This window comes from Orycteropus afer, unplaced genomic scaffold (genome assembly GCF_000298275.1).
Source record: "Orycteropus afer afer isolate SDZICR_OR568_19922 unplaced genomic scaffold, OryAfe1.0 scaffold00010, whole genome shotgun sequence".
Classification (NCBI taxonomy): domain Eukaryota; kingdom Metazoa; phylum Chordata; class Mammalia; order Tubulidentata; family Orycteropodidae; genus Orycteropus; species Orycteropus afer.
Window position 1 is genome coordinate 2,302,044 of NW_006921597.1, and position 26,306 is coordinate 2,328,349.

At 40.5% G+C, this 26,306-nt stretch overlaps 1 protein-coding gene across 1 annotated transcript in view; it reads right to left on the minus strand.

Moving 5' to 3' along the window:
- CHD1L (chromodomain helicase DNA binding protein 1 like) overlaps positions 1–26,306 on the minus strand; it is an 86,505-nt gene that overhangs the window by 18,403 nt on the left and 41,796 nt on the right. The window contains exons 8-15 of the mRNA XM_007948387.2: positions 25,607–25,762; positions 24,412–24,504; positions 22,689–22,785; positions 20,393–20,466; positions 18,707–18,817; positions 15,461–15,575; positions 13,923–14,076; positions 591–756 (exon numbers count right to left, since the gene is read on the minus strand). Of these exons, the coding sequence (XP_007946578.1) occupies positions 591–756; positions 13,923–14,076; positions 15,461–15,575; positions 18,707–18,817; positions 20,393–20,466; positions 22,689–22,785; positions 24,412–24,504; positions 25,607–25,762 (966 nt within the window). The remainder of the gene's footprint in view (positions 1–590; positions 757–13,922; positions 14,077–15,460; positions 15,576–18,706; positions 18,818–20,392; positions 20,467–22,688; positions 22,786–24,411; positions 24,505–25,606; positions 25,763–26,306) is intronic.

A 26,306-nucleotide genomic window follows, 5' to 3' on the forward strand; every position in this document is an offset into this window, starting at 1 on the left:
CGGTATCACTACGGAAGTAGATTGCCCAATCTTCCTTCCAAGGAGTGGCTGGTGGGTTTGAACCGCCAGCCTTCTGGTTAGCAGTCAGGTGCCTTAGGCACTACACTACCAGAGCTCCTACAGTAGAGCAGGGTTTACTAATACAGATAAAGATTCTTGCAACCAATGGAAAATTTCAAATTAAAATCCATGAAATTGCTACTACTATACTCACGAATCAATGAATACTACTATATTCATGGAATCAATATGGCTGAAAGCTACAAGGGACTCTCAAAAAAACCAAAGTTGTTTCCGACTCACAGTGACCCCCCTGGGTTTCCGAGACTGTAAATCTTTATGGAAGCAGATTGCCCAGTCTTCCTTCTGTAGAGTGGCTGGTAGGTTTGAACCGCTGACCTTCCAGTTAGCAGTCAAGTAGTCTGGGAGAGTTTTTAGACCAGGCAAATCATAAGCAGTGTGTTCAACAGGATTTGGTAGAAAACATATGTCCCAGGGAGCAGTATCTGAGACTTGCCACAGGGACTCAGCCCACTCATGTTCTAGCCTGGGTGGCTATGCCATTAGCTCTGCTCTCATCCTCCACTTACTTCCTTCCTCTTGCTCTGTGCTTCCTTCTTCTGCTGTAGGCAAGGCATCAGAGATCCACTGGCCATCTTGTGTTTCTCCCAGGATAGACTCCAGATCTATTTCATCAATGGTGCTCCCCTCCGAGGACAGAAGCTTATCCAAACCAAATTTGAGAATCTCACTCAACTTGAACAGAGAAAAGAGAAAGAAGTCCAGTTAGTTCTCATGAAAACAAATACTTGCATAGCAGGGATTTGCTAAGTTGCTTAATGATCCCGGACGCATTCCTTCCTTGACAGATAGCCTTTTCTATCCCCATAACAGATGGTATCAACCAGGGCCTTTAATAGTTGGATGCTAGGTAAGCAGAGAGGTGACAAATGACGACCAGAACTGTTGACTCTGATAATACTTCATAACAAAAAAAAAAAAGTATGAGCCTATTTTTTTTTTAAGGATAACAGTAACTTCCTGCATTTTTTTCTAAATTTTATTTATTTTGTTGGTGGTGAGAATATACAAGCAAAATATACACCAGTTCAATAGTTACCCCACGTACACTTTAGTAACACTGATTACATTCAAGTTGTAAAACCATTCTCAGCTTCCTTTTCTGAGTTGTTTCTCCATCATTAATACAAACTTGCTGCCCCCTAATCTTTTGAGCTGTCACCAATTATATTCCTATAGACAGTTCTTAAGACAGCATAATGATCAAGCCAGATTTTTTTATTTTTTTTTACTAATTATGCTAAACTATTATTTGGTTTTAAGAAGACTTCGGGGGAATATACTTGGTTTAAGGTTTAAAGATTATCTCAGGCCAGTAGTTTCAGGGCTTCATCTACCCTCCACGGCTCTAGAAAGTTTAGATTATATTAGATTTCAAAATTCTGCATTTTCTCCTTTTTGATCAGGATTCTTCTATGGAATCTTATTTTGTTTTTTAACTTTTTAATTGTGGATAGTGAAAGTTTACAAAGCAAATCAGTTTTCCATTCAGTAACATATACACATTTTGCTTCACGGTATTGGTTGCCATCCCTTCAATGTAACACAGCACTCTTCCACTCTTCCCATTTACTCCCTGGGTTCTGCATTTCCAGTCATCCTTCTTTCCTGCCCCTTCCTGCCTTCTGAGCTTTGTTTTTGGGAAAATGCTGACCTTTTGGTCTTGCATGGTGGACTGTACCAAGGAGTATGTTCTTCCCTGGTGTGATATTCACTTTATATGCTTGTCTACTCTTTAGCTGAAAGTTGACCCCCAGGAGTGGGTTCAGTTCCAGGCCTGAAGGGTGTCTAAGGGCCACAGTCTCTGGGGTTCCTCCAGTCTCAGACCAGTAAGTCTGAACTTTTTTCTACTTTTGTTTTCTCCCTCTCTGTCCAGGACCTTCTGTGGTGATCCTAATCAGAGCGGTGAGTACTGGTAGCCAGGCATCATCTACTTCTTCTGGTTTTAGAGTAGTGACAGCTATGGTTCATGTGTTCCATTAGTCCACTGGACTAATTATTTCATCGAGTCTTAGATTTTCATCACTCTTCTTTGCTCCAGATGTTGTTGTTGTTATGTGCTGTCGAGTCAGCCCCAACTCATAGTGACCCCGAGGAAAGACAAATAATTACATCTTAGATGGCTGCTTGCAAGCTCTTAAGCAATAAGACAATTATTGCTAATAAGACATCAGTTGCTACTCACCGAAGCTGGATGTAGAGCACTGTCTCTGTGAACTATATTACGCCACTTGGCCTATATCTCCCCTGAGACTGTGGTCCTAGGTTTCCAAGCCCAGTGACTCATTTCCTCAAGGTGTTTGGTTATGGCTAACAAGTTTTCAAAACTTTGCCTTTGTATGTTCTAGTATATCCTTGGATATACTTGTAGCACATACTAATATTGTGGTAGTTAAGGATGTCAACTTGGCTAGGTGTGGTTGAATGGCTGGGCACCTGGGGATAGTTATTCCCCACGATGAGACTGGCAATCAACTCCATGGTGGAATCTGCCATGAGCAGCTGAGTAGCTGCTTTGGGTATGTGTCTGCTTCCCATATATAAGAAACAGCTTTGGGAATGCTCTCTAGCTTATGGCACGCTTGAACCCTGCATGTAGCCAAGTCGTTGTTTAGCAGCCTGCCGTGCTCTGCCAATCTTGGGACTTTCATTGGACTTGAATTAATGGCCTGTCATGTGGTTTGGTAACATGGGGACTATGCCTTTTTACTTGTCAACCTTGGGCTTGTCAGCCTCAGCAGCCAGCAGCTGAGTGAACAAAAGCCTCCAGCTTCAGTAGGCCAGGAGCAAGAAGCGGAGCTGAAGCCCAAGGTTGAAGGGCTTTCACCCAGCCCCTAGAGCTTGGCACTTTGAACTCAGACTTAAAGCCTCCAAATTATGACAATAAACTCCTGCTTGTTAAGCCCATCCCATTTGTGGTATATTCTTGTCAGAGCAGCACTAGGTATAAACAGAACAAATATATATTTGTAGAAATATCCTTTGCCAAATCTATATATACTGTTCAGCTTGTATGTCCACCTATGTATCTAACCAGAGATTATTGCAAGATTGGTATGTATAGTATTTACCTTTATTGTCTTTCATTCTCGGGCACCTACCAGTATCTTCCTTTGCTTTGGTCATTCTGTACTGACCTCCTTCTTATTGTATATTGCCTTTTCCTTCACTAAAGTTAATACACTACTGCTCTTTAGTTATCCTGCCTTCCCCTTCCACCCCAGTAACTAACAAAGAATGCTTCTTTCTGTGTGTAAACCTTTTCCTGACTTTTTATAATACTGGTCTCATACAATATTTGTCCTTTTGTGATTAACTTATTTTAATCAGGTTCATCTATTTTATGAGATGTTTCAGATTCTTCATTATTAACATTGTGTAGTGTTCCACTGTGTGTATGTACCATGCATACATACCAGTTCATTTATCCATTTTCATCCACTGTTGAGCACTTACACTGTTTTCATCTTTTTGCTACTGTGAATAATGCCATGAAGAACACAGATGTGTGTCTATTTGTTTGGGTCACAGCTCTTATTTCTCTAGGATATACACCTAGTAGTAGGATTCCTGGATCATATGGTATTCCTATTTCCAACTTTTTAAGAAAGCATATACCATTTTCCACAGTAGATGTACAATTCTACAGTCCTATTAGTTGTGTACGGGGGTTCTACTCTCTCCAAACCCTCACCAGTATTTGTTGTTCTGTTTTAACTTTGCTGTTATTGCTGGGGTGAGGTGATATCTCACCATTGCTTTGACTTGCATCTTGCTAATGGCTAATGAAGGAACTCTGGTGGTACTGTGTTTGTTAAAGCACTGAGCTTCTAACCAAAAGGGTGGGAGTTCAAACCTACCAGCTGCTCCATGGGAGAAAGATGAGGCAGTCTGCTTTCATAAAGATTTACAGCCTTTGAAATCCTATGGGGAAGTTCTACTCTGTCCCATAGGGTCACGGAGTTGGAACTGACTTGAAGGCAGTAAGTTTGGAATGACTTATGATAGCAAGCATTTCTTCATGTGTTTGTTGGCTGCCTGTATGTTTTCTTTGGTGAGTGTCCCTTGACCATTTTTTAATTTGATTGTTTGTCTTTTAGTTGTTGAGGTGTTGAAGTTTTCTATAAATTTTAAAGATAGTCCCCTGTCCAGTTTTGTTGCCAAAAATCTTACTAGTCTGTACGTTCTCTTTTTCCTATTTTGGAGAAGTCTTTTGATGTGCACACATGTTTACTTTTCAGGAGGTCCCCATCCTCTATTTTATCTTCTGTTTGTGCATTTTTTGTTATGTTTGATAGACTATTTATGCTATAAATTAGGCCTCTAAGTTTGCACCTATTTTTCCTTTGATGATCTTTCCAAGTTTTAGGTTTTACGTTTAGGTCTTTGATGCATGTTCAGTTAGTTTTTGTAAATGGTGTGATGTATGGATTGTTTCATTTTTCTGAAAATGGATATCCAGTTTTGCCAGCACCATTTACTAAAGAGATTCTCTCTTCTCCATCTAATGGATTTTAGACTTTTGTCAAAGATCAGCAGCTGTCTACAGGTGGATAGCTTTCCTTCTGGATTCTCAATTATGTTCCATTGTCCTACACGTCTATCATTGTACTACTACCAGGCTGCTCTGACTACTGTGGCTGTACAGCAAGTTTTGAGATTGGAAAATATGAAGACTTATTATTTCCTTTGCTTATCTGGGGTCCTTTCCTTTCCATATAAAGCTGGTGATTAGTTTTTCCATCTCTTTAAAGAATGATGATGGAATCTGGATTGGGATTGCATCATATCTGTAGATTGTTTTGGGTAGTACTGATATTTTCACAATCTTAAGTCTTCCTATCCATGAGCATGGTATTTTCGTCCATTTACATAGGTCTCTTTTGCTTTCTTAGCATTCTGTAGTTTCCTTTGTATAAGTCGTATGTCTGGTTAGTTTATTTCTAAGTATTCAATCTTTTAAAAAAATAATAATATTTTATTGTGTTTTTTGGTGAAGGTTTACACAGTAGTTTAGGTTCTAGTTGAACAATTTCTGCCACATTGTTCAGTGACATTGGTTATATTCTTCACAATTCATGAACAGTCTCATTATTTCTGTTCTGGTTGTTCCAATTCCATTAATCTAGCTTCCTGTCCCCTTACCTTCTCATCTTTGATCCTGCATTTTCTATAGCACCTGTCATTGACTTTATCTCACAAGCAATCCCAGCAATTACATGCGAAGTCAGAAACCCTGTTAGCTTCTCTCTCACCAACCTCTTGGAAAGAGAAGGCTATAGTGGATATTTTATCTCTATCATCCATTGATTTTTTTTCCTATAGCAATTTCGATTCCTATCACAGCATTCTATGGAAAACATCTTGTAAAGACTAATAACTCCTGTTCACAAGACCCACAGGCCCTTTCTCAATTTTAATCTTCCTGACTATCCCTCTACTGCCACACTATCCTGCTTCTCTCTCTTTCCTTATTTCTCTCCAATGGACCCTCAGCCTATTCCCTGTGGCTCTAGGAATAAACCAAAAAGCCTAGATAATTTTCCATGGCTACAGGCTTCCTATTTCCAATTTTGCAGCACTCTGAATACTAACTCTGAGATTCAGAGCTACACTGGCTTCACAGCTTGGCTCTTCATTCTCATCTTGCCCTTTTCGTACTCAGTAAATTATCTCCAGACCGCTTATTTTGTGAATAACTTAGAAATCTTACAGTATTCTGTAATAGCTTGCAAAAAACTTGGCTGACTTAAGCATGAACACACCAGATACATATTTAACCTTGGTATACATAACCAAAGTGACTGGCTTTGGCAGGTGGCATCAACAATAGAAGAAAGACAACTATTAATGTTAAGTATTAGTCCATACTGCCCCCTCTTCAGCCAATCTTGTAGTTAAGCTTGCTTCCTGCTTTTCTTGGTTATTACTCACTTGTGATTAATAAGGGACTTAACAAGGGACTGTTTTTATGAGAAGCAATATATTATAGTAATTAAGCATATGCCCTTAGAGGTTAGAAATTACTTATTTAGAGTCTTAAATCTATATGACCTTTCATATATTAGTTAAGATCTAAATAGCTTCTACCTCATTCTGTTATTACTCATATTACTCATATTCACCTATGTGATTGGGAAAAAAAGTACCTCAGACAATTGTTTGCATACTTAGTAAGCATTCAATAAATGCTCACTACATCTACACCTGCCTTTCTCTGCTTCTATTGTGTTCTCTCTACCAAATAATGAGCTTGCTTCCCTGTTCTTACTTCAGAATCCAAAATCTCACAGATTTACTAGAACAGAAGCACGTTTTGAAAAAACAAAGAAGATGCTTCCTTCTGAAATAAGTCCACTGAGTTATTACCTTTGTTTTTGGCAGCCAAAGACATAACTTATATAGTCTAAATAGGGTAGAGGTACACCAGACTTTAGCGCCAGAGCATAACTTTCTGTTAACAATGAGCTCCTCAAGAAGTCTGACAAAAACCAGGACCAAACTCACTGCCACTGAGTCAATTTCAACTCATAGTGATCCCCTTTGGGTTTCTGAGGCAGTAAATCTTTACAGCAGTAGATTGCCCAGTCTTCCTTCTGTAGAGTGTCTGGTGGGTTTGAACTGCCAACCTTCTGGTTACTGGTCAAATGCCTTAGGCATTACATCACCAGAGCTCCTAAGAAGTCTGATTGTTGTTATTGTTGTTGTTTGCCGTCGAGTCGGCCCCGACTCATAGCGACCCCTCCTTGGGTTTCCGAGGCAGTATCACTATGGAAGTAGGATTGCCCAACCTTCCTTCCGAGGAGTGCTGGTGGGTTTGAACCGCCAGCCTTCTGGTTAGCAGTCAAGTGCCTTAGGCACTATGCTACCAGAGCTCCCAGAAGTCTGATAGACCCTCTCAAACAGCCACTACTACTTGGCACATTGCCTCAAAGCTATATCTATGTGATATGCTCTCATGTGCCAGCAGCCCATGTTGCAGGGACACTCAAAACTGACACCCTGATCTTTTCATCCACTGATGGACAGAGTTCAGACATATCACTGACAACCATTTCTCCTTCAAAACCCAGAATGTGGGCATTCCAAACCTCTATTGTTACCATCTTCACCATATGCAATGATGCACTCATCTCTCTCAAGGTTCTATGGAGAGAGCTATTAGACTCTACAGCCTGCTATACCTCTCTTCAGCTTTTATCTTGTGTTTATAATTGACTCTTAGATAAAAACAAAACCAAATTCACTGCTGTCGAGTTGATCCCGACTCATAGCGAACCCTCCTTGGGTTTCTGAGGCGGTATCACTAGGGAGCAGATTGCCCAATCTTCCTTCCAAGGAATGGCTGGCTGGTGGTTCAGTGGCTGGTGGGTTCGAACCACCAGCATTCTGGTTAGCAGTCAAATGCCTGAGGCACTACACCACCAGAGCTCCTTAAACTCACTGCCGTTGAGTTGGACCCAACTCATAGCGATCCCTCCTTGGGTTTCTGAGGCCGTATCACTACAGAAGCAGATTGCCCAATCTTCCTATGTACAGCCTGCCACCATTGTGCATGAGCAGGCACAAGAGATCCCAGAGCCAGGAACAAAAGAAAAACATCAAAAGAAAACATTTTTCACCCTGAGATAAACAAAAAGCACACCAACCAACCACCAAGGAAAATTCAGAGTTACTTTTTCTAGCTCTAGCTACAAAATAAAGAAAACAAAACCTTGGACCTTTCCTGTAAGTAACTGGTCCCCTAACAAAAACAACTGGATTCCTGTGTTTTGTGATACTAATATCTAAAGACATGTACTAGCCTTTGTGAATAAAGTAATCACAGAGAAAACTGCTGATTTTAACCCTATAATCAGACCATCTGTAAACTTGGCAACTCTGCTTGTAGTATTACGTGACTCTTTTTCCCCTTTAAATGCCTGCTATATTTTTATTTGATTAACTAGTCCTTTTAAAGCCTGATCTCTCTTGCAAACTTTTACAAATGAAATTCCTTTTTGTCTCTGAGTCTTACTCTAACAATTGCTTTATGTTTACATTTTATTTATACTGCAAACCCTGTCAACTAAAACCTAAATTATCATCATCTTCCTAAAAACCTGCCCTTCCTCCTGTTTTCCTAATTTCCATTCTCATCATACAGAATGAAAACCTTACAACCATCTCTGAATTTTACAGCTCCCAAGCTAAACAGTAGGTGAGTCCAGTCATTTCTTGTTTTGCGATGTCTCTCATTCCAGCCCCTCCCACCACTAATGCCCTTGCCAGGCAGTTAATACTCATCCCATGCCTGGATCGTTCCAGGACCTTAGGAGGTGGTCTCTGCCTCTAGCCTCTTGTCCCTCCAATCAATCTGGCATTGCATTGACAATTTAATCTTCCTATAACACAACTTTATCATTCTCCTGCACAAAAACTTGTATGCCTTTGTAAAATTCTCAAACTCTTCAGCCAGGTAACTAAAGGTCTACTGAATTTATATATACAGTCTTATCACTCACTTTTGCCCCAAAGACACTCTTTTTGGCCAAAGAGACCACATATCATTTTCTTACGTGCAAAGAACTCTCTGACCGCCCTGTTTTTGCCCATGCCATTCTTTGTGTTTCAAGAGCAACACAAGTGACACTTCCTTCATGTAGTTCCCCTTGGTGAGGGGCCTAGTGTGAAGGTATATGGGGCAGACCTCTCCATGCAGAATGTGTTCAAATACATTCTGCTAGGGTTGTACACTTGTTAAGTTAAAATCTCTGCACATATGCTTTATTAGGTAGATAAGGATTACCGGTGCCTCACGCATCTGGAAATAAAGGTGTACAGATGTGGCTATCTGGAGAAGGGGCAGGTTGCATTTCAGGCCCCTTGGGATTGTACTAGCTAATCCAACTAAAAAGACATGTAAATATCTGACACCTAAATATCTGGCCCACTCCCTCCATGTGTTCACTTGCTTAAAGCTGAATAAATGACATGCTTGCCTACTTGATTGTGATTGTAATGGAACAATTAGACCTATACAAATCTGTCATAAGCATCCAAGCTACCAAACCAAAAAAACCAAACCCACTGCCATCAAGTCCATTCCAACTCACAGTGACCCCCACTGGATTTCCTAGGCTGTAAATCTTCATAGAAGTAGACTGCCTCATTTTCCTCCCATGGAGCAGCTGGTGGTTTTGAACTGACCTTCTGGTTAGCAGCCAAATGTCTTAACCATTACACCATTACAAGGGTCCCTTTTGGCTCAGAAACGTGTAGGCTTTGTTTTGTTCACTCTTCTAAACTTCTCACACATTGCTTTATAATTATTTGCATACATCTCTTTTTCATTTATCTCAAAGAAAATCCTTAAAAAATGACTGCATCCTACTTTACTCTTGGGATTCCCAACAATTCCTTCTAAAGTGGTCTGCATATAATAGGTGTCTGATAAATACTTGAATAAATAGTTGAATGCATAAGTATATTTGTTTTACATATCAGAAAACTTGAGCTGGTCCAAGATCATAGGCTAGTGGTACAATTGAGCCCAAATCTATAATGTACTGTTTACATAGTAATAGCAACCTCCAGTAGCTAACCAGCAGTAACCACTTGCCTGAGCAGGCTCCAACTATACTAGTTTCATTTATATAAGTTTCTACTCTCTCTGATACCATGATCTAACAATATACAATATCAAACTTACTATGCCACTCTGTTCAATTTCCGTATGATCTTCTATATTTTTTGGATCTGTAAAATGGTGACATAAACAGTAAAGCACGCTTTTCAATAAGGAACTGAAAGATATAACAGGGTGTATCGAATAAGCCCCTCCAACTCAGAAAGCCTGTAAGATATCTGACAAAGGACTCATCTCTACAATCTACAGAAAACTCCAACATCTCAATAACAAAGAGAAAAACAATCCAATTAAAAAATGGGCAGAAGACATGTATAGACACTTCACCAAGGAGGATATTCAAGCGGCCAACAAACATATGAAGAAATGCTCACGATCATTAGCCATTAGAGAGATGCAAATCAAAACAACAATGAGATACCATCTTGCTCCAGCACTAGTAGCAAAGTTCAACAAAACAGAAAATAACAAATGCTGGCGAGGATGCAGAGAGATTGGGACTCTCATACACTGCTGGTGGGACTGTAAAATGGTACAACCATTGAGGAAAGCAATATGGCAATTCCTTCAAAGTTGGAATTAGAAATACCATTTGACCCAGCCATTCCATTACTAGGTATATATCCTAAAGAAGTGAGAGCCATGACAAGAACAGGCATAGGCACACCCATGTTCATCACAGCACTATTTACAATAGCAAAAAGATGAAAACAACCTAGGTGTCCATCAGCTGAGGAATGGATAACCAAACTATGGTACATACACACAATGGATTACTATGCAATCCTAAAGAATAATGTAGAATCTGCAAAACACCGCATAACATGGATGAACTTGGTGGACATTATGCTGAGTGAAATAAGTCAATCACAAAAGAACAAATATTGTATTAGTCCATTATTGTAAAAGTTTTATCTATGGAAGGAAATTTTCTTTGTTGGTTACTAGGGGTGGAATGGGAGGGGAGGGAACACTGTTAGATAGGTAGAGATAAGTATTGATTTGGGTGAAGAGAAGGGCAATGTACCAAATGTGAGTGATCAATATGGTGGCACTAAGGAAGAGAAAGACATAGAGAGGTACATGGAAGGTACAGACAACAAAGATGAAGCCTTTTGCACATACAGTACTGCATTGTCAGTGAAGGCAAACATGGGTATACGGGTGGCTAGATGGGTGGACAGGCTGAACTAGTAGGTATGTCTATGAAGTGGGGAGTGTACCCAAGACCATGTATAGGGTTGGCAGACAATGGTCCTATAAGTTTATTTATATGTTCTGTAAGAATTCCCAGGTATATAATAGAGGTGACAAGGGGCAAGGTTGTAGTCACTTCTTGGTCACAGCCAGCTACCCAGAGGGACTGAGTAGTTTAACCTGTGGGCTGGGGACCATAGTTGCAGGGGACATCAAGCTCAATTGGCATAACATACTACATAAAACATTGTTCCACCTCCTACTTTGGTGAGTAGCAACTGGGAGCTTAAAAGCTTGCAAGCTGCCATCTAGACGCAACGATGGGTCTCTCCTCGTCCAGAGCAAAGAAGAATGAAGAAAATCAAAAATTCATGGAAACTATTAGTCCCAGCGACTGGTACACCATGCAATCTGCAGCCTATATGAATAAGAGACCAGAAGAACTAGATGGTGCCCAGCTACCACTGTCATCGACTTGGAAGGGGATCTATGTAGGAGATCCTGGATAGAGAGGGAGAAAAACGTGGAATAAAACTCAAAATAATTTGGAGGAAAAAAAAAGGGTTAGCTGGTCCAACAGAGCCTGGTGGAACCACTGAAACTACGGCCCCTAGCTGCCCTTCAGGTCTGGAATTGACCCCACACCTGTGGCTTCCAGCCAAACAAAAGACAGGCATATGAGCTGAACATTTACCTGAGGTAGATACACTCCTTGGAGACAACAATGATGGGAGAAAGAAGGGCTGCTTATGTACAGGGAGACAGCTCAGGGGGCAGGAGTGCATGGAGGGATGGACACAGGGAAGGAGGTAACTATTGGGAGGAAGTGGGAGGGGAGCTGTTGCATTGTGGTAAATTGTGGTCAATGTCATGAGACAAAGTGTATGTGAACTGCTATATGGAAAGTGAATTTGCTCTGTAAATTTTCACCCAAATCGCAATTAAAAAAAGAAAGAAAGCCTGTAAGAGCCCTCAGTACCTCACCTAAACTGACAAGTTAAATATCATTTAAGTGGTAAATGGTGATCTCTAGCTTCTTAGGGCAAATATCCTAAAACTTCTCATCAGCTTTTCAATCCTGAGGGTCTGGAATTTATTAAGAAAACCTTATTTTTGTGTGGAATCTGTAGTATTTTTCATCTCTTACCAGGATGCAAGGAAGATTCTAGAATCCCAGTGTTAGAAAGAACATTACAGGTCCTTCAGACATTCTTGTATCCTATGGGTCAACCAACTGCATAGCTAGCCTTCACTTCAAGTAACTTAACCCCCTCATTGTGAATATAATTCAGTTCCCATCTTTTTATACTTCAGACTATCTTTCAACAAGTACCAGGCACTGTAAACATACTGTATGGGGAAAAAAACATGGCCCCTCACTTCTATGGCACTTTCAGCATCATGGAAGAAACAGAAATTACACAAACAGTCCCATAAATAAACCTACAGTTATAAAATGTAGTGAGTGCTATAAAAGAAGAAAAAGAAGCATATGATAGAAATAATAGGGTACTAGTAGGTCAAAGAAAGCACCTTTGAAGAAGTGACATTTGTGACCTAAAAGATAACACAGAAGTTAGCCAAGTAAAGACTGGGAGAAAGAACATTCCAGGCTGAGGGTCAGCATCTGCAAAGACTCTGAAGCAAGAAAGAACCTGGCTCCTTATTGTTGTTAGTTTCTATCAAGTCAAATCTAACTCATGGTGACCCCATGTGTACACTGCTCCATAGTATTTTCAAGGCCATGATCTTCCGTAAGCAGATCACCAGGCCTGTTTCCCCAGGTACGTTTGGCTGAGTTTGAACAGCCAAACTTTCAGTTAGTAGTCAAGTGCTTAACCATTGTACGACCCAACGACTCCATACTTGGCTCCCTAGAGGATCTAAGGAAGGCCCAAGGAAGAAGATAGAAAATGACATGAGGTGAACCTGCAGATAGAGACTGGGAATGGTCCACAAAGGGTCTCATAGGTTATAAAAGGGATGGGGTTTTCTTTAAAGTGTCACAGGAAGTCACTGATGAGTCCTGAGAAGGGGAGTGAATAAGATGGTTTACCTTTTAAGATTAGCTTAGTTGTCATGTGGAAAATAGACTTGAGAAAGGCAAGAGGGAATTTGTGGAGAGACTAGTTAGGATGCTACTGCATATGGATAACATCTGTTGAACAGTTATTATGTGCCAAGCATTGTCCTAGAATAACATAAGTATTACATTAATTTAATACCAAAAACAAGTCAATGAGATTACACACACAACCAATGCAGGCATCCAGCTGAGAGATGAGCCAGAAATGTGGCAGTGGACATGGGACAAAAGAGAAGAACCAGAATATATTATAATATGGGCTTCAATTTTAACCCAAGGGCTTCTACAGAACTCTAAGCCCTCTTTCACAGGAGAACTCTTGCCAAAATCTTCCAAGCCAGCTTTCATCTCCTATCCAATGTTCCCTTCTTCAAGCAAATTAACTCTAGTTCTTTCAACTATTTTTCATATGGCATGATACTGAACAAGACTTCAATCTTGTTATCCTCTGGGTATGACATAAGTCAACACTGATTATCATCACTGACCAAAGAGTTTGGGGATGAGAAGAGGATATGGTATTAATCATTATTGATTATGCCAAGATCTTTATCTTACCTAACTCTCTTAACAGCCTTCTAATTATTGTTAGAAATGGAAACAGGGTAGAGATCTGAGAGGTTAAGATATCTGCTCAAAGCCACACAACTAGTAAGTGATGAAACTTGGATGTGAATCCAAGTTAAGTGGATCCACAGCCCATGCTCTTTATTCTGTATTCTGCTGCCTTTATGCATCATATTAATTCTTAGCTCCCACAACTTCTTGGATGCTGCAGACACTAAGGCACATTTGAGTTTGGCCAAGGAACAAATGTGTAGTGGGGAGAGTGGGTGGTTAATGCTAGTTCTTTTCATGCACATTATCATCCACAGAGAACACTGACTAGAAATCCTACCACGTCCTCAAGTGAGGAACAGTATGTTATACCTGAAGGTCAGTGCCGGCCGAAGGTCTCTGGGCTCCCAGGGTAAAATGGCCTCCTTCTATGATCATGTTGGTGAGCTGCAGTTTAGAGGCTGCTTTCCTACAAATTATTTCTTCCACAGTGTCTCGGGCAATCAGCCGAATAACTTTAACAGACCTGTGCAAGAGTCAAAGGAGAGCAGTGTGCTACAAGAGTCTGCAAAGCCTGGCAAAAGCATGCAAGGGAAATATTCCTAAAAGCAAACAAAACCAAAATGCCCTGTTTAAAGCACAATTTTAAATATTTTTTTAATTTTTAATTTGGACCAGAAATTTTTTAAAGACCGATCTGGCCTCAGATCCTCTCTGAATATTTCCAACAAGCCAGGGGAGGAATAATGAGGTGACCATGACTGGGATTCCTCACCTCTGGCAAAAGAAAACCTCTGGATATACATAAACTATCCTCAGGTACAGTGTAGTGAATTACCTGGCATGACTTTTCTAGCCATAAGTCTTTGTAAACTCTGTGTGGTGGAATTTGCTATGAGCAATTGAGGAGCTCCTGATCGTAAAAGTTATCTACCTGGGGTATTTTTGTTGGGAGTGGCACAAACCAATGTTCCAGGAAGTTCGCTCTCTCTCAGGTAGGTGCCTTAGAATTCTGATGTCATGATTGGCTAGTTTGGCCACTCTGCCAGGCTCAAAAAGAGGCCTCCTAGAGGCAGAAGTCTTTCTGACTGCTGGATGAGAAGGACATGCTGCTAAAAGAGAAGAGACACACGCTCCTGAGAGACACACGCTGCTGGGAAAGAGATGCAAGAGACAGGCATTGCTGAGAGAAACACTGAGGGACATGCACTGCTGGGAGAGAGACTGTGAAAGACTGTTGGGTGAGAGACAATGGGGTGAGAGAGACTGAGCGTTTTTCCTGAGAGAGACTGAGAGTTTTTCCTGAATTTAAATTGTAGCCTGGTGCTTCTCTAATAAACCCCATAATCTGTGAGTTCTGTGTGGCCACTGCAATGAATTATCGAACCCAGCAGAAAGGTGGTGAGTGCTGTGAGAGGAACTGTTGGTGTCAGGGTTGGTAAAAGGGCTTGTGGGAGGCATGCCTGGCCTCACAGTAATGGGCCTTGGGCTACTCATAGTGCTTCTGTCCTCCTCTTGTGGGGTTAGAGGAGGTTGGAAGATGTGGCCTCCTTACCCTTTAAGCATCAGGTCACAGGGTAATGCTTGTGTTGTTTAGCTTAGCTCTATAATTTCATAACCACATTTTACATCAGGAACAATGAGTTAAATAACTTCTAGATGCTCCTTCTAATCCCTTCACAATTTGATTTTTCAATTTTTAACAAGGAAGTCTGCACTGATAAAGTGACCCACTCAATACTAATGTGAGAGTCAACAGCAAAGTGGGGACACAACCTGGGGGAAAAGGGGTCTCTTGACTCCAATCTGGAATGGTCACTAGGATGACATTCTTCACCTTCCTCCCCAACCTACAGCCACTGAGAAGAAAGCCAAAGAAGCAGAAAAGTGCTCATGTGTAAATCTCTCACTTGTTCTGGCCAATTCGGTGAGCCCTGGCAGCTGCTTGCAAGTCATTCTGAGGATTAAAATCACTGTCAACAAAAATAACAGTATCTGCTGCAGTTAAGTTCATGCCAACTCCACCTAAAACAATGCAAAAAAAAAAGTGATCAGTAGCATACTAGGAACTAGAAAATAAAGAGGAAAGGCTACAGAGGGTCAGATTAGTAAACTGAAAGCAATCACAGCTGGCTGCATCCTTCAAAAGACACCCCCATCTCTAACTCCAGAGTCTTATAGTGACTAAAAGTGCTACCTGAGCTCATATTGATGCCTGACTTACGCAATTTTAATTACTAATTATTACAGGATGAGGGCAGCAAGAGTAAATAGCGAAAATAGATACTTAAGTTAAAAGTGGATACTTCAGTTAAAGTGCTGTGATGCCATTTTTAATTTCTTCTGTTTAAAAACCTTGATTTGATTTTGTTTAGAATAGCCAGTAGAACAGGACACAAGCTCTTTCAGAAAACAGCTCTAAATATGGGAAAGTTCTACTGTGGATATGGCTAAGAGATGAGTTCTTACTATCAATTTCAAGTTAAAACTAAGTGGCAAGATCCCTGATACAAATTAATAAGAACCCAGTGCCATCAAGGGTAACTCACAGAGACCATACAGGGCAGAGCAGAAGTGCCCCATAGGGTTTCTATGGTTGCAAATCTTCATGAAAGCAGACCTTCACATGTTTCTCCCATGGAATGGCTGGTGGGTTCAAACAGCTGACCTTTAGGTTAGCAGCCAAGTATTTGTAACCACTGCACAACCAGGGCTCCTTTTAATGAGAAGAGGAAATGACATTATACCCTTAAGCAGAGTGGGAAACTATCTCTCTGATCAGAAAACACTAGTGAGTCCTTTCTGTTCTTGTTTCCACATTAATCAAAGAGAAAGTAATAGAAACAATGGTAAGATGAAAATACTCCATGGGACAACTTTCTGGTCTTTTCTTTCTTTCAATGCTATAGGAAAAGAGCTGAGGTGGCTCCTTGGACTACAGGAATTAATTGGGAGAACTATACAGGCAAACTACAGCGTTGTCTTTGATTAATGTGGAAACAAGTACAGAATGGACCTCCTTGTCAGGGTCGTTAGAGCTCATTGCTGAAATAAACCCAAAAGGGTGTGTGCCAAGAGTCTGAATTAAGGACTAACTTGAGGACTACTGACTCTACACTCAATCTCAAGATAAGTCAGGTAGGAGCATTCTAATTAAAGCCCTCATATAAAATTAAAGTTGAAATAAGGAGATAATAAAGATTGATTACTGAGAGTAACTAAATGTACCTAATAATGGCAGTACACAACACTGTGCTTACTCTATCCAGGCACTATTCTAAGCTCTTTACATATATTAACTCCATTAATCCTCACAGCAACTCTACGAGTAGTTACTATCATTATCCTCATTTTATAGATGTTGAAATGGAAGCCAAGAGGTGAAGGTCTTATGAGGTTACACAGCTAGAAGGTAAAGAGCCAGGACTGGGTCCTACATGGTCTGGCTCCAGAGCCTGTGGTTTAATCCACTACACTACTACCTCCTGCACATTTATCTCATTGAAAAGTATATTCCATAAAAATGATCTTTTTCTTGAATTAAGGCTAAGTTCAGCTCATCTTAATTAAAGGGTGTATTTTTATAAATAAGTTCGACTCACATTTGTTTGGGGCCCATTCATAATCCATCACTGCCACCTGGTGGCAATATGACTCAATCACAGAAATATTTGAAAGTTACAAGGAAACCTGCTAAATAAATGAAATTCTGCAAAACTACAGCTAAAAAGTGACAGTAAACCCAACCACTGGTGTTTAGAAAAAGTTAGTGTCCAGGTCTGCTTCAGGGCCTGAAACATCTGCTCTGTTCGACTGATCCGGAGTCATCCAAGGAGATCAGCTGAAAAGCACACAGCTTTCTTCCTCATTTTACCCATTTCAAACATAACACTGCCCTTTGAATACGAAGATGATGAAGTCAGTGAAGCAGAAACGGACCTGTCTTCCCAGCACAGAGGATGCATTTACAGTGATCCTTCCAGCTTCTCCTAAGACTAAAATTCTGAGTTCAAAGCACATTTAAGGTCATCATGCTCCAGATCAGCATAAGAGAAAATTTTCACTTCCAAGAACCAATTTCAAATTATTTCATAGTATGTGAAAGTGCTCTGTAACTGGTAAAGCACTGCAAACCTCATATATAAAATTTATGACTTAAGTCATACAGAGACAACGTCATCAATAATCCTAGAGCTGGCAGTCTCATTATAATCACTTTTTTTCTCTCTCTCTCTCTCTCTCTGTGTGTGTGTGTGTGTGTGAGAGAGAGAGAGAGAAAGAGAGAAAGAGAGAGAGAGTGAGTGAGTGAGTGAGTGATTTGGGTGCAAATTTACAGAGCAGATTTGTTTTACTCTCAATAGTTCATATACACTTTGTTTCATGGTACCAATTATAATCCCAACAATTAACAGCTCTCCTTTCATCTCCTCCCCGTGACCCCTTCCCTGCGTCCTTTTTACCTTGCATTACTATCTCTCCAGCTTTCCCTTGTACAAACGCTGCCCTTCTGATTTCTCACAGTTGATGGTTCTACAGGGTACATCTCCCTGGGGTAAGTGTTCTGCTCATAGGCCTTTCCACTGTTTGGCTGAGAGCTAATCCACGGAAATGAGTCCAATTCCAGGCCCAAAGGATAACTTAGGGCCATAGTGTCAGGGGTTTCACCAGTTTCTATTTAAGCAGTAATTCTGGTCACTTTTGAATAATCATATTTTTTAAGACCAGATCTTTGTTAAGCATTTACACACCTCTAAAAGGTATTTACAGAAGGGCAACCAGAAGCCCAGCTATTCTCTCAGTTCCCAAATTTATAGTTGGGAAGGAAAGTTGCCTGCAGTGAAAGTGAGTAAAGCTTTCAATAAAATGTCTCAGGATAATTCCAAGATCAGTGGTCAAAACATATTAGAATTACTTTCCAACAACCTCAAGTTCAGCCTTACTTTTTGATGAGATGATAGCCCAGTTTGTATAGAAAGCAGTAATATGCTAGAAGTAGCTTGGTGAACTTGTATCAGCTACTTCAGTTTCCCTCTCTTACACTCTTTGGTAATGATTTGCCCTTACAAAGGATTAAGGATTAAGGGACTAGTGGTTGGGATTTAGAAGTACTAAATCATTTAGATTTGGCTACTTTGGTCAATGCCTACGTGGCCTACCTGCTCTGGTGCTCAGGAGAAAAACAAAAATGGGCTGCTGTCCGAAGCTCTTAATAGCCAGGTGTCTCTCTTCTCCTCTCACAGAACCATCCACACGCTCATAGCTGTAACCTTTACACAGAGGGAAAAAACAGAAATCTTAAGCCTTTTCACATACTCTTTGGGAGATAAAAAATTAAATCAGCACCAAACCAAAGAGCCAATCTTGTCCCTTTCCATATACAGGCATGCCCCTATGTTAAGCAATCCCCATAGGGAAAAGTCTAAATTTGGGGGATAAATTATTACTTTATAAAAAGACTCACCATATACTCTAGGTTTTTAAAACACATGCAGTTAATGTATTTTGCACTTACATAGTTAATATTCAGTTCAAGTATTCCAAGCAACCCTGAGTGTCCACACTGTGGCAGTTTCTACTTTTGCTAAGACCAACTGTCACTTATGCAAGCAATAAGACAAGCAACGAGGAGCAAGGGACTGAGCCTGCCCAATGGTCCAGCACCTGCCTTCCAGTGAAGCTTTAGAGCTCTCCACTGGTGACCATGACCCATGTCAGGAAGGGGAATTACATGCTCAAGCAATGTTTGTGAACCTGGATCTCAAAGTGCCAATGAGCCTTTCCTACAAGTGTCCACTGGATCTGGGATAATGCAGTACTTGAGGGTCATCAACTGAATCTGAGAGATTTACTCTGAACTAATTTTTTAGGTCAAAACCAAAAATCCAAACTCACTGCCAGCAAGTTGGATCTGACTCATAGCAACCCCTCCTTGGGTTTCAGAGATGATATCACTATGGAAGTAGATTGCCCAACCTTCTTTCCAAGGAGTGGCTGGTGGGTTTGAACCGCCAGCCTTCTGGTTGGCAGTCAAATACTTTAGGCACTACGCCACCAGAGGTCTAGTGTTAATATGTCTTCACCAATGGGCTCAAGATCAATCAATGTTACCACCTTTTCCTACCATCTCATATAAATTTTATTATATATAAAAAAGGTTCCTCAAATAATAACCTGCTGTTGTTGTTGTTATGTGCCGTCAAGTTGGACCCAACTCATAGCGACTCCTCCCTGGGTTTCCAAGGTGGTATCACTATGGAAGTAGACTGCCCAACCTTCCTTCCGAGGAGTGGCTGGTGGGTTTGAACCGCCAACCTTCTGGTTAGCAGTCAAGTGCCTTAGGCATGCTACCAGAGCTCCCAGATAATAACCTACATTCCCTGTTGTCTATAAATAAAAAATTGCCCTCACCTTTCCCCTGGTAGGAATGAGAGATCTCTACAAATTTCAGCATTTATATTTTCTACTGATTCTGAACAAGAGCTCAAATGTTGAGCTGAATTTTGCAAGACACTGGAAGCTCTGGTCACTGACACTTTGTTCGTCAAGCATTACAGAAACACTCAAGGATCCCTCTGCAACATTTGCTCCAATGGCTACTAATTTAAATCACTTTACCAATGGGAACATGAATGTTTATTTCTGTCCAAATGTCTCTACCCAGCTGCCTATCTTTGCCTTAGACACCTCTTTCTCCTTACTTTTGACCTTCTATTGGTTGTGAATAATATTCCTTCACTGTTCTCCTCCATAACGTTCCCACACGCCAAATCACTGTTTATGAATCTTTGGGGACTGTAAAATCCAAAAAAGCCTTGGACAATGTAGTGGCTAAAGGGTGTCACCTCTGTAATCCATGTAGTCCTGGAGAATATCCAACATCTGGGTCATTTGGGAGAAAAGTAAAACTCTATGGCCCCTGGCAAGAAAAAGAAAAGGAAAAACTGCCAACTCTAGTAGGATTTAAGGAGGGATTCCCTCAGGCACAACTTACCATGGAATGTAAGATTACAAATAAATGAAATACTAAGCAGAAATATAAAAGTCATCATCATTTACAAAGACATCCTCAGACATTCTAAATGCTTTTCACAAGGACATACTACCACCTTGTCATAATCCTTCAGAGCAGTAGCTATCAAACTAGAACAGTGACAATCACAGGAGCATATGTCAGTGTGTCAGGGGGTATAAGAAGCCCTAGGATAACCAAGGATCCCCTTTTGGAAATGTCAATTTACTCAATGGAAAGAAATAGAAACGTTAATTGTAACAGTAAAATATATGTACAAATGTGACAGTAAAATGCAAAGTTCAAATGCATAAAAAAAAACAAACACTGGAGACCCTGAAGAGTTGGTGGTCAACCGTCTAGAGATATTTCCTACTTAAAAACAAACAAACTCACCACCATCGAGTTGATTGGACTCACAGCGGACCCTCCTTGAATGTCCGAGGCGGTATCTCTATGGAAATAGATTGCCCAATCTTCCTTCCGAGGAGTTGCTAGTGGGTTTGAACTGCCAGCCTTCTGGTTAGCAGTCAAATGCCTTAGGCACTATGCTACCCAAGGTATAAAATCACTATCCTCTCATCTAGAGATATGTCAGTTAAAAGGTCTGAGAAGAATCCCTTTAGAGAAGCAAGGAGCAGGTGACATCTCATATCCTATTTGAGACATGAGAAACTAATGCATAGGGAGGGGGCAGAATGATGAATTAAGGCAGGAACAAAGTCAAACTGAAAGCTCCACATTATCAGTCATTATTTTAAGTCAGTATAAACAAAGCAGCACAAGCTGTCAGAACAACATTCTCACCAGGAACACTAACTTCAATGGTGAACTCCTTCAGTGTCTATCCCAAGTAAGGAAGCAAACCCAATGAACTTGAAGGTGAGAACTTCCATTCTAATCACACTTTTGTCATTTGATATGTGATCTTGGACAAGTCATATGACCTCTCTAGGCTTGTTTTATCACCTGTGAAATGAAAGGCTAGATAGAGATATTTATGGATCCTATAACTCTAACATACTTACAGTAGATATATCAGAGCCAATAAAATATAGTCAAGACCTATAATTGTTTAACTTGCACATTCTTAAGGTTAGTAGGTTTTGCTAAATCTGATGTTTTAGGTTAGTCTATTCTGTACCTGGGGCAACTGTCACACTGGGGAAAATCTGAAATCCTGGGAAGCTGGGCTTTTTCTCCACTCCTGTCCCTCTGGGGACTAGGAGCTGAACCCCAGGTCACTGAACACCAATGGAACCCTCAGAGGCTCCAACTTGTGTCTCTGGAAAAGTTCATCCTGAGTTCAAACCAAACACTACAGGTTAATAAAAATGAACATTTACCAATCCTACTTCCGTAGTGATACTGCCTCGGAAACCCAAGGAGGGGTCGCTATGAGTCGGGGCCGACTCGACGGCACATAACAACAACAACAACAATTATGTGCCAATTCTATGCACAGTACCTGTTCTGGTTACCTAGTGCCACTCTGACAAGAAATATACCACAAATGGGATGGCCTTAACAAACAGGAGTTTATTCTTACTAGTGACTATCCCCAAGGATACTCAAGCTTACTAGATAGCTAGTGACTATCCCCAAGGCTGCTTCTTATATACAGGAAGCAGATCACATACCCAAAGGCAGCTATTCAGCTGCTTGTGGTAGATCCCACCACGTAGTTGATTGACAGTTTCATCATGGGGTAACTACCACCAGCTGCCCAGCCATTCAACCAGGCCTAGCCAAGTTGACACACAAACATAACCACCATAGTACCGAAAGGTAATTATGAAAGAAATGCTTGATGTGTCTCTGTCCTGTGGAGCTAAACAATATAGCTAAAGTGGTAAGGTTAATGTATACCAATTAACCTTACAGCAGATCAAGGTAGTGCACTGCCAAGTGCTGAATTCAGATCATAGGTGCTGGCGGAATTCAGTAAAGCAAAGGATGACTGTGAAGGTGCTGGAGTGAGGTGCGAATGCAAACACAGAAGAGGGAAACCTGAATCGGGATCTTGAAAAAAGGAAAATTGAACTAGTCTCAAGAAATCAGTGAGTCTCTCATTACTAAAATCTTAAGAGTCACTATCTCAGAACAGGTAATATGAACCAAGCACCTACCTGGAATACAGAAATGCCAGCAGCTTATCCAGCAGGTACAGTTTCCCACTGGCCTCAATCAGGTGGTCTCCAATTTCAAAAGGCTCTGGCTCCACACCTAGAAAATAAAGAACCCATTCCCAATAATGTGTCCCTAGTCAAGGCAGAGTCCTTGAGCAGAAAAACTAATGCCCAACCTATAGCAAGAGTCAAGCTCTTTCTAACTGAGGAGTTCCACTCTCACTTCTCTTTGAGGCTTCTTATAACTATGATGCATGATGATCTTAGTGGTGCTTAACGCCAATCACAAAGCCTGGCGTACCCAAGATGTCTAATACACACCCACCCAATAACCAAGCCCACTCTTCAGGAAATTAAGACACAGGGAGATGCTAAAGATCAAACCTGTTGCCATCAAGTTAATTCCAACTCACAGTGTCCCTACAGGACAGAGTAGAAATGCCCTATAGGGTTTCCAAGGTTATACTCTTTACAGAAGCAGACTGCCACATCTTTCTCCCATGAAGCAGCTGGTGGGTTTGAACCCACAACCTTTCGGTTAGCAGGCAAGTGCTTAAGCACAGCATCACCAGGTTTTCTTGCTAAAGGTTAAGGGGACTCAAACTTGAGGCTCTCATTCTAGAAAAAAAATCAAGAAAGAGACTCAAATGTATAAACCAGTGACTCCCCAGGCGAGGAATGGCAAAGTAACCAGGAGGGCATCTTTTAAAATCTACATGTACCTCCTTTCCCCAGAAAAATTTCTGATACACACTTAATTAAGATTCTGTGAAATTTAAAACAGTTCTTAGTGGCTCTTGGAAACAATTCCCTTTAAATGACTATATCAGACCCTCCCCATTGAACTACTCTAGAGGTACCTGATCCAATCCTACAAGAACCTCGAGGGCTCTAGAGGTCTCTAGAGGTCCTAGAACCACCCAAGGGCCAACAGTCAGAGGGAATCAAAAAAATAAATAAAATGAATGAAAATTAAAACTATACATCAACATTTGTAGGATGCAACTACAGTCTTGCTTGGAGGAAAATTTACATCAGTCTACAAAATGAAAAGGAAACAGCAGAGGCAAACAAGACAGAGCAGACAGTAAAGTAGCAAGAGAAAGTGTTGTCCCAGAACCCAAGGTAAAGGAGTGATCAACTGTATCAAAGGTTCTGACAGGTTAATCGAAATGTGAACTGAGAAATAACCATTGGCTGAGCAACATGGAAGTCAACGGCAAACTTGGAATAATGCTGATGAAAGGCTACCTGACTGGAGTGGATTCAAGACATTGGGAGACCTATCATGAAATAAAAGATCAGATAAACACAAATCATGAGATAACTCACAAAACAACTGACCCTGACACTTCAAATGATCAATGTCATTAAAAAAAAAGAAAAGCAAAACAAAAATCTGAAGAGCTTTTCTAGATTACAGGAGACTAAAGAGACATGCCAAGTGAAATGCAGGATCTATCATTGGAATTCAGATTAAAAAAAAAAAAAAACCACAGCCATAAGTGACACTGGGGAACAAATGAAAACAATGTGGGAACAAATGAAATCAATGTGAATAGGAACAATATATTAGATAATATCAATATAAAAAATTGACCCAAGGAAGGGAGGAAATGAAGTAGATGCAGCATATATAGGCAAGTCTTGAGGAATTTTGCTATGATGTTGGCCCCAGAGAATATTGATGAAAACGACGTGGGAAAAGAGGGCACTGCCTCACCATCAAACAAGTAAGGGTGATCCACACACTTTCGAAGCTGGGACAAGATGTTCTGAAGTTTAACTTTCTTTGCCATTTCATTTTCAAACGCATCTGAAATTTTCAAAAGAGAGATGGAAAATCAAACAAAAAACCCTAAGTTTCCATAAATAATCTTAAACCAAAACCTGTTGCCATCAAGTCAATTCCAACTCATGGTGATCCCATTTGTTACAAAGTAGAACTGAGACCTGTAAAGTTTTCTTGGCTGTAATCTTTACAGAAACACATTGCCAGGCCTTTCCTTTGCAGCACCACTGGAAGTGTTTGAAGGTTAAACAGCCAAGCACAAATCGTTTGAGCCACTATTCATTTCAATAATGTATCTTTCAAATCTATACTAACTTCCCAAATTTCATGGAATTACTTTGAGAATTAACAATATATTCATATGAAATTTTCTTAAACTTCAGTTTGTTTTAAAATGGAAGTCTAAACTACAAATTGAACTCAGGAGTACTTTGCTACTCTTCAGCAAAATTCTAAATGTCCTTCTTTAACATTTAAATGTCCTGGAGCCAAGAGACAGAAAATGCAAACTGAAAATTGTGGAGCTGTTTCCATTCCTACCTCCCCCTTCCTAACCTTACTTCCTCTCACCTCCCCTCAGTTAATTAATCGGTAAATCTGATCCAAAACAACAGCTGTGCAATCTATTACATCTAGCAGGGTAGAGAATGATAGACAGAACTGGGACATCTAGGAATGTCTGCTTAAGTATAAGGCAATAAGAAAAACTGGATTGTTGTTGTTGTTATGTGCTGTCGAGTCGGCCCCGACTCATAGCGACCCCTCCTTGGGTTTCCGAGGCAGTATCACTACGGAAGTAGATTGCCCCATCTTCCTTCCGAGGAGTGGCTGGTGGGTTTGAACCGCCAGCCTTCTGGTTAGCAGTCAAGTACCTTAGGCAGCACTATGCTACCAAAGCTCCTGAAAAACTGGATAGGAAAGAAAAAAATTCCATAACTGCAACAACCAAGAAAGTCTGAGTTGCGTTCAGGATACTCTGCCACTGCAGCTGATCTAAAAATTATTCAGACTATAAAATTTCATTCCATGTACTTGCTATACAAATCAAGTGTGATTATAAAACGTTTCCAGTATGAAAATCACACCACCTTGCTAAGTTTGAATATGGACAATACCCTCTGATTACCCAGGTCTTTCATCAAAATGGCCTTGTAGTATTTTCTCTGCAATGCTGACATGCCATGGTATATCACTACTTCAGTCTTCTTGGGAAGCTCTGTAGCTACTTCAGCTTTCACTCGCCTCAGCAGAAATGGCTGTAAAAGTGTGTGCAGTTCACTTGCTGGGAGGAAAAAAACATACAGTGGGAGACAAAAATAGTACTAAGACATTGAACTACTAGAGAACATACGGCCAATTTGCTTCTCAACTTCACACCACTTCTGGGTCCAAGGCCAGCACAGTAACTTTTCATAGTATTTCTTCCTTCATAGAGTTCTTTTTCCCAATTCCTTCTGAAATCATTAGTCCCTCTTAACCTAAAACTAGGAACACTCAGAGAGTTTAAATCTTACTAATAATCATATTTGCATGGAGTTGTTCTGTTTCCAGTGTATTTTGCATATAAACTCACTGATCAGCATAATAGCTTAGCAAAGTAAAGCAAGTTAATGATATTCTCCCCATTTTTATAGCTGAGTTAACTGAAGTTCAGAGAAATTAAGCATCTTATTCAAAGTCACAGAGCTAGACAACTGTTACTAGCATTCAAACTTGGTTCTTTTGACTCCAAATCCCTTGTTTCTTCTCTAGATGTCTTAAATTTCAAAGACTAACCTAAACTAGGAGCTCTGGTAGCATAGTGGCTAAAGCACTTGACTGCTAAC